We start from the raw sequence: 9,204 nt of genomic DNA, 5'->3' as shown, positions 1-9,204 counted from the left end.
CCCATTTTTGCTTTAGTTTTTATTTGCATCTCGTTTCACACTCGGGTAATTCTGTCGCTTTCGATTATTAAGATTGATCTACAAGATCTCCAAGATCTCTTTGTTAATGATTAGGTTAAATAGTGATGAAATAGAGAGGCATTTTTAAAAAGAAAAAACGCACAATTATTATATGCAAACTCAGGCTAGAAAAATGTAATAAGTCGGCCGACAATTTCAAGTTTTTCCTCTTTTGTATCGATCGCTAGTGGAAAGAGGCTTCCTCAACCAAAGTTCACACGGGGGTACAAGAGGTGCAAGGCACGACGGTACCTCTTTCCGTCAACTCCATCCTCCTCACCCATTCATTTCCATGTAACGTGCATCATAAAGACAACCTGGTACAAGTCAGTTTTCCCCTTATTTGTTTCGACTTGTCTCTCAGGTGATTGTTCCGACTACTTTTGGTTGAAACCTGACCAAGAGAAGTTTCTTTTTCTACGCTTATGCATCTACAAAACCACCAACTACTGGAATTATTTTTCAAAAAAGGTCATCTCAGTAATTCATTAAATAAACAAGTTTCAAAAAGTTCAAAAGCTATTTTTTCTGTTGTTGCTGTTTGTATTTTCAAATATATATACTAATTTCAGCAAAGCTAGCGATAAGTACAACATACAAAAATATATAACTCAAAATATGAAAGACATCTTAATATGAAACAAACTTGTTAAGGTTCCCGTTCTATGTCAGTAAAGGTCCCTTTTTGAAATAAATATCTCTGTGGCGGTGCTACTCGTGTTTTCGAACCTTTGCAAAGCGCCTCCCTTTTAAAATCCTTCGTGCTCTCCAGGAGCGCGATAGTAAGTAGTAAGGTATATTTCTCAGAAAAGGTTTTCCATAAAAAAGAAATCCCCCCCTCTTCCCATTCCCATCCAAGAAGTATAAAGAAATGCGAAACTTGATTAACTTTTGAGGGAACATATCGACAACGGCTGATAGAAACGTCGTGAATACTAGACGAACTTATCTTGCCTTGAAGGTCTCTTTGATCGCTGGTATCATGAAACCTTTTTCCAGAACACAATAACCTGTATAACTATTAACACGACTATAAATCTAGATCGCATTCTTAAACAGAGGTTCCCTCTGTCTCTAAAATAACAGATACTTCGGTAGCGGTACTGATTGTTCTTTCGTAAGTAGTTCTTTTCTGCTGATTTTCTTCGATAAAATCGTTTGGAAAACAGTTATTATTGTCTTTGTCTTCGTTCCTGCTTTCTTCAACAAGATCCTTAGAGGTGTCCAGGAATTTAATGAGTTTACTTTTCCAAAAAGGTTTTTCCAAGGGATTGGCATAGTCTATGAAACTTCGTTTCTTCAATCCCCGAGGGAGCATCTCACAATCCGTTTTATCAATTCTCATCACGACCAGGCTGTCGTCTCTTTCTTTAAGAAGGCGATGCTTGGCAAGGTCTAATTCGTGGATGCAGTAATTACTGAGAACCAAGTTTTTGGAAAACACCGCAATTACTTTGTAACTGTTGTAAACACTCTCCACCATGTTAACTTCAAAAGGTTTCCCAGGCATAAAGTCTCTGTAATGAACACAACATTTCAAATGACTTTCTTCTTCCAAGAATGGAAGTAATTCTCCAGTCACCCAGCTCTTATCTTCGCTGCTGTAAATGATAAACGCGTGGTATTTGAATTCTGTAAGAGATAAAAATTTAAACGTTGTTAATCTTCCTAAATTTCCTTGCAAATCAGTTATGAGAACTTGTGTTATATTACGACAATACCCTTTGTCTGATACGTACAAAGGTGCGAGGAGTAGTCACAATCAAAACAATTTCTACCCACCCCTGATGTGGACGTCCAACTTCACATCTCCCTTATCTTGTGATGCAAAACTCAACAAACTATTGTTATTCAAAACCTACCTGGCGGCAGTTTACTGCTCTTCGGCCTGCGGCTTAAAATATTCTTTAAAAGGCAGGCAGCGAACGTTAATCCTCCGAGGACACCGAGAGACACTGCTACAGTGGTAATCAGAGTGGTGGTGTTATCTAGGAAACAAAAAATTACGTACAGTTTACACCAATCACAAAGAAGTTACACAAGGGTCAATCATGGTAAGACCTAAATATAAACTTGATCATTAGAAATCTATGTTGCAGTCTCAGTTCACAATTCATGTAAGGAGAGCAAGGTATAAGATACCTGTGGATATAATAAGGTATGATCTCCTCTGGCAAAGGAACACGAGCGCATGCCATTACACAGGACGAAATTGCAAGAATCCGTAAACGGAAACGTGGCGGAAACATGCAACTTCATGTTTCCGTTATGTTTACGTAAAAGTGGTCCGGTTCCGTTGTATACGCAGCAACGGAAACGCGAGAAAACGTCACGAAACCGGTAACGGAAACACAGGTTATCCGTCGTGTTTCCGGAACGGTTTAACATGTTTCTTCCACGTTTCCGTTTACGGATTCTTGCAATTTCGTCCTGTGTTACCAAGAGATCAAAGATGGGTGCGCTGGTTACCCTTTGGCTAAAAGGTTTTGGCTTTTCAGGCTACTCTCATCGTGCCTCACCCGACCTAGCCACAATTGTTGAACCATATAAGATATTATTTCATTCTATAAAGCGTTTTGCATTTGAGGATCGTAGGCCAAAATAAAATAACGCAACAGCCAATCATAACAAAGATTGCCATCACGTAGATCCAATGAGAAATCAAAGAGTTTACACGTAAGCGGCCTCAAGGGCCAGAAAAACCTTGAAATGAGGTTGAAAAGGGTTTTAGATATGCATCTGATTGGTGAAAAGGGAACCGTGAGTTCGGCATACAAATCACAGAGATTAGTATAAATTTAGATCCCTTGACTCTCAATTGAAATTTCTCGTTATAAGATTTAGGACGGCACTAGTTAATCATCCAGTGCAGACAGTGATGGAAACCATTAGCAATTTGTTGAATGTCACTGCACTGAACTTACCTGATTTTCCCTTGTCAGTAGTAGGAGGAGTCTGTGTGTTGGTAGCAGGAGAAGTCTCTGTCTCGGTAGCAGGAGTGGTCTGTGCTGTAGGAGTAGTCTGTGCCACAGAAGTAACTGTTGAAGACACTACAAGAAAAGAATAAAAAACGGATGAGAAGGTCGAGCGAAATGGTATATTACCAGTCTTAAACTTTATTATGGCCAGAAGTTCAACTTAAAAAGATAAAAATGAATTTTTCTATTTGCCATTGGTGTACCCTATTGTGATGGTTAAGTTCTTAAATTCTCCACTCTTGCTCTCAAACAAAGAGATGAAAACTTATCCTTTAACTAAAACATTGTGCTTCTGTATCTGCTCTTAGCATAACCTCAGTTTCATACACCATCTCATAGAGCGCTTTGCATTCAAGGATCGTAAACCGAAAAAAAAATGCTTAAACACAAGGGACAGGATAAATGCAAATTTTTTTTATTTGGCATCTGATTGGAAAGGGGAAGGCATTCAATCGAAAATCTCTCTTTTTAAAATAAATAGCTGAGTCATTTAGTCGCCAGTTGAAAAACAATTCAAACATCGACCATCTGTGATTACCACTCACCTACAACGGGTCCATACGAGTCAAAAGTTACGGTATCATCTGAAGAGAAAGGTTGGCCAATAACCTAAATAGCGAGGAAATCAAACATACGGAATGCCGCAGTTAGCAAATGCCTCTTAAGACTTCCTCTCTTCTATTTAGGTTGCATTCGTCTTTTTTTTTTTTTTCTTTTTTTTTTTTACGGGGGAAGTTTGAGACAGATCACTGTAATGAGATTTTACTGAGCCCGGTTGCTTATGGTTTGGGGAAATTTCCAGGCCTAATGCCGAAATGCAGATTTAGAATGCTGAAAAGTGATATCTTAGTAACTGGGCTCACTACCCACCATCTCAAAAAAAAAAAAAACAGAGGGTAAGGAGAGATCTCAGAAACCAAGGCGTCCAGATTAACTGAGATTAAGTGATTGAAATACTCATACGGGGAAATTTTCTAGACCTTCGATGGGCAATGAAGCGTGATCGCAAAAACTGCACCATCCCGATTCCAATGTCGCAACGAAGGCAAACTTTGAAAATAAAAATACCACTTGCTTAAGTTAATTGATTCCTGTGCCAAAGTTGAGTTATTACTAACATTATCATGAAAACTGACTTATAATTATTTTACTGTGAGGTAAACGGTAAAATAGAGCGCCAGTAGTGTCTTTTATTTCATACTATGTCTTACAATTATCGACAAGCAATATAAAATTATTAATTTTGAAACTTATTTGAATTAAAAAGTAACTTAAGTTACGAAATCTCTGAATTACATCACAACAATGAGGAGCCTAATTTGTGGCGTTCTCACTTAAAATTCCAGTGTCATTATCTATAGGGTACTCACATCTAAGTAAATATTGTTTGGATATTGATAGCCATACGAAGTAATGTTAACTGTCGCAACGCTTTGATTCTAGAGAAAAATTAACAGAGGATACATGTGTTATTTATCTAACAAATAAATTTACAAGTAAATAAATATATAATGTTGGGAAACGTTCCAAAATTCTGAGGCCTACATTTTTGTTTCACAAGTTATATTTATTTGCTAATTTCATTTTCTCCAAAACCAATTTGGAGCTGATATATTTTGATATACTTTTGCGAACCAAAAATTGGAAATAGAGACTAAACAGGCTTTTTTAAAAAATTAGCGATAGCTATGCCTTTTAAATCCTTACTTTTGGATACTTTAAACAATCCACGTCTCCAGTAGAGGTGTCTATTGCGAAAAAGCGGATGAGTATCGAAGTCCAGCTTTCATTTGCATCTTGATGTGAATAGAAAAACTTATGTTAAAACAAACAGATTTGAGCTCAAACGTAAAAACTTCACGGGCAAAAAGTTCAATGATTAACCCTCTGATAAAGGAACCCCTAACAAACAACTTCAAAGTAATAATTGAAAGTTACATAATGCAACATCATACTGACAAAATGGCTGATATACCACTGGTTGTGATCCCTAGGTAAGTTTGTACAGTGAAATGTGAAAACATTAAATCATTTCACCGAAAGTATAAAATATCAGCAGACTTTCATTTATGCTGATCAAGTAATATCCATAAAATTCTCAAAAATAAAAACCCATAGAATCTAATGTTGTACAGAAATCTCTGTTTTGTAACTCTATGGATGGCGACCAGGGATAGTGAGAAAACATTAGAGTTGTTTAACTGAGCACTTACCATTCATAGGAGTCCAAGATACCTTTGCATACCAATTAGTGGTGTTTTCATATTGACCAAAGGTCACATTAATGTTACTTGGTTTCCAGTCCTGGGTCTGGTTTGGTGAAGAACCTGGACAATCTAAAATACATTTATTAAGTAATGGAAATTAATAACAATTTGATTAATAATTTACTGATGACTACTAATGTTTCTAGCCCCTGATATCTTGATTTCTGGTCTTGAAACCTCAATGCCCATGAGATGATTACATATTAAACAAGTTTTGCAAGTTTAAATCGTCACATTGCTGTGGCCTCAGTCAGATCCAGAAGAAGGATCTGGGAAATTTTGACTCCCAGCTTCCCCCACCCCACCCCCTAATCAGACCTGTACATTCTTTTTTTCTTCTCATCTGACACCAAAATACTTGCAGCTATGTTAGTCAATATGAAATGTTTTTCAACTTGCTAAGGCAATAGCCCACAAAAAAAAATATTAGTGTTTTCCAAATCATATTTTGGAGCCTCCCCCTCCTCCCTTCATCAAATATTTTCTGGATCTTCCCCTTGCACCTTCAGGAGCATGCAGCAAAAGAAATCCAGGTCAGAATTTGGCTCTCTGTACACACTTCCAACAAGTCCACTGGCATGGCATTATGTCAAATCATCTTGTAACACATATTTCCATCCATTGGTGTTTTAACCCTTAGGTAAGCTATTCCTTAAGAAAAAAAACTTGAAAGTACACATTTGATATTACTATAATGCTTACTAGGATTAGGTGGGAGAGCTTTTCTGAAGCGTTTTTGAAAGATCCCTGGCCTGACTGGGGCTTGTCCATGTGCAGCTGTTAAAAAGCAGGACAAAAAACAAAGAGAATGAATTACAATAATCAACAGTTTAGTGAGCAATGATGAATACTTCTTTGTCATTAGGTGATATGATAGATGAGATCAAACGAAGCTAAAAACAAATTTTTAAGTTTTTACATTGATTACATTTCTTTCAACTTTAATTAAGGAGCATAAACACACTTAGATGCAACAATAAACAAAGAAGGAACAGGAATGATTGAGGACTGGAATTATGTAAATAGATTACAAGTGAAAAATTTGAAAAAAATTAACAACACACATAACATGTGACAAGCTTGTTTGAGTAAGTCTTTGCATAACACTTTTGTCTCCAGTCCTCCTCCCACTTACTTCTCAGACTTCTTATTCCCTTAGGAACCCCCAACCCTTCCCCCAGAAAACCCCATAAGGCAATAAAATGTACTCCAATGCTTGAACAGTACAATTCAAACCTAAATTTTGATAAACAAATGATCAGTCAGTCACATTATCAGAGCACTGAATTACCTCTCCTCACTCCCAGACACTGGTGATAGCAGCTTGAGAAAAGTTTTGAGACCTAGCAATCGGAAACAAAAGAACACTTGGTAACTTTCCATAAAATAAACAATGTCCAATCCATACACACTACCTTAGCTTTGTTGCCTTGTTTTCGAAATAATTCAGAAAGGACATTGTTTACTAACACAGAGTCCATAGCTGGCGAAGGAAGTGGCGGATAATACTGTACTTCGAAAATGAAGATAATAATAAATAAATTACAGCACTTCCGTAGTGACAGCATTAGTGTAAGTGCTATTACATCGTAATAAGTGAAAGAAAGTGGTAAGAAAAGCGGGAAAAATCAAAGATAAAAACAACGGCGCTACAGTTTATTTTTGGAACTCCCTGACCAGGCACAATCTTTTGTTTGTAAGCGTTTAAACATCGCGAATGAACAAATTGATGGGCAGTTTCGGATGGTTAGTTGAGTCAGGATGATCCGAATACTATTGAACGTTGTGCACGATAGAGTCCAAAAGAAAAATTCAAACGACACAACAAAGAAATCAAATAATCAGGTTCACTAACTACATGAATCGCTTTTGGTTCGAGTAATGCAAATTTAGTTGCTTGCGTGATATTCCACGAATGAAGTAAACCGTGACTGTGTCACGATATGCAGTACATGCCGTACGATCACGTACGCTCATTTTCGATGCAAAAATTGTGATTTAGAGCAAATGTAACGTCCAAAACAGTTTCTGGCGATAATAATTTCTCTAATTATCAGTAAATTTTTAATTAAACAGAACTGACATAAATGTCGTGAAATGCAAACACATTCAATTTTGCTCCTGATCCTCCATGAAAGGACACAACAGCCTTCCATTTAGCACTTTTCAGGATTTCATACTCTACAGACGAGTTTTCTTAGACTTGTTGCAGATTCACCTCATTTTACTAAATTGTTTCACGAACTAAAGGTCGAAAATTATTTTCAAAGGTGCATTGTTTTTACATGTCAAAAATGTACTTCCTGTCTTTTCCGAGAAAAAAAGTTAAGCTTGACTTAATCCCATCAGATCACGTCCAAGACACAAACGGTTAGAAGTGATAAGAATACACAACGATTTCGCGCAGTTTATTCTAATTTCTTTGATTAAGGTTGACATCCGGAATTAAGGATCTCGAATGCATACAACCTCTTTTGTCTTCGTTGCACTCTATTTGTATTGACTAGAGTCGAGATCACGAGAATGCATTTTTTTCATGCTTTCACGCCTCCTAGATACAAAAATGTTTTAAAAATAACAACAGAGCGATTTCATCAATCGATACTTGTTTCTGGATTTTTATTTATTAGTATTTGTCAATCTCCCTTTCAAAAAAAGTTTTTTGCTAGGCTTCCGATGCAAATCCACTGAAAGCAATGCTGTCAGATCCGTTCTACAAATCAAGGCTTTACAAATTGTCTATACATTGAGCTGTGCACGTGTTTGCAGTAAAGGATAAAAACCTGAACGAATGATCGAAGAACAAACACGTTTTCAGTTTCTAAAGACCGTTTTCATTCTTATCGCCATCCAGCTCTCCTTCAGACCTGTCCAGTTTTCGCGCTAACCGGTACCTTCCATATGCAAATTTATATCGTTAAATATAGTAGCCATCACGTACATGAATCGATTAAAACTGTATGAGCTAAAATATTTCTTTCGTCGATGCTCTTTCCGACACCATTTTAGTTCGATAAAATGGAAAATTGAGGTTTTAGTTTGGATGTGAAAACTTTGAAGTCAAACATAAAGCTAAGTGAAATTGATGTGGTCGTGCGTCTTCCATCCCTGTTTGATAAGCGTTATTGATTGTCGACCTAAACAGCAAGCGCGCAAAATAAAGTGATAACATTTTTTTGCAATTGTAGACAGTTTCGTTGTTGGTCTGTACTATGCGTCGAGGTAGAAGTGAAAAGCACACTCATAGGACCGCTTCCGCAATTTTTGCTATCAGGAAGACAATTTGATTCACATCTGAAGAGGAGTCCCAGAGTCATACTTCGAAACAATTTAACATCCACATTTGCTCCTGGTTTAAACTGAAAGCAGTTCAACCTATAAAATGAGCGCTTCAAATGAGCGCCTTAAATTTAAGATTCTTTTAGACGCATGGTATAGTTTAGGTTTATTGATCACAGCGAAAGTGACATACCTTTCTTGTCAAGCGTTTCAGTTGTTGAGGATTACATTTTCTCACGCACTCGGTTGAAACACTTTGTTGCGATCTCTCGACGGAAACAGCGATAATAAGTGTGAAAGTCCAAAAAGCAATCATTTTGCTTAGTTTTCTGGAGTTCCTTGCAGCCATTAATCTCAATACAATACTTCTATGCTCCCAAAAGTCTGTACGTGATACCACTAACCGTTGTTTATCTACAGGAACCACTGTAATCAGTGACCAAAATATGAACTACGTATTGCTGACAATGCAGACTACACGACGCGGTGGGGGGAGGAGAGGAAATATATCACGCGACGCCGCCGGCGAAGGAAGTAGTATGCTATATCACATACTTTCTCATAGATATTTGGGTACTATGTTACAATAACTTAACGATATTGTCACGTGGTGTTTTAGC

The 9,204-nt window shown here is 37.2% G+C and overlaps 1 protein-coding gene across 1 annotated transcript; it reads right to left on the bottom strand.

Moving 5' to 3' along the window:
• Nucleotides 1-4: 4 nt before the first annotated feature.
• On the bottom strand, nt 5-9,021 carry LOC113665468 (uncharacterized). Its single transcript, XM_089184434.1, has 10 exons — nt 8,778-9,021; nt 6,597-6,648; nt 6,008-6,082; nt 5,252-5,374; nt 4,746-4,834; nt 4,409-4,477; nt 3,584-3,647; nt 2,985-3,110; nt 1,923-2,048; nt 5-1,692 (listed from the first exon to the last, which is right to left on the bottom strand). Exons 1-10 carry the CDS (start codon nt 8,931-8,933, stop codon nt 1,112-1,114), a joined length of 1,461 nt encoding a protein of 486 aa, XP_089040560.1. The 5' UTR covers nt 8,934-9,021; the 3' UTR covers nt 5-1,111.
• Between the last annotated feature and the right edge of the window lie 183 nt (nt 9,022-9,204).

Source organism: Pocillopora damicornis, chromosome 10 (genome assembly GCF_964200805.1).
Source record: "Pocillopora damicornis chromosome 10, jaPocDami1.2, whole genome shotgun sequence".
NCBI classification, from domain to species: Eukaryota; Metazoa; Cnidaria; class Anthozoa; order Scleractinia; family Pocilloporidae; genus Pocillopora; species Pocillopora damicornis.
This window is presented reverse-complemented; position numbering and strand designations above follow the sequence as displayed.

What these genes read in the sequence shown, in the direction of transcription:
- LOC113665468 (XM_089184434.1), bottom strand. Translation starts at nt 8,933, where the DNA reads ATGGCTGCAAGGAACTCCAGAAAACTAAGCAAAATGATTGCTTTTTGG. An exon ending in CAAACAATATTTACTTAGAT is followed by an intron (nt 3,648 to 4,408) that starts GTGAGTACCCTA and finishes CTCGCTATTTAG; the next exon opens with GTTATTGGCCAACCTTTCTC. An exon ending in CTCGTATGGACCCGTTGTAG is followed by an intron (nt 3,111 to 3,583) that starts GTGAGTGGTAAT and finishes CTTTTCTTGTAG; the next exon opens with TGTCTTCAACAGTTACTTCT.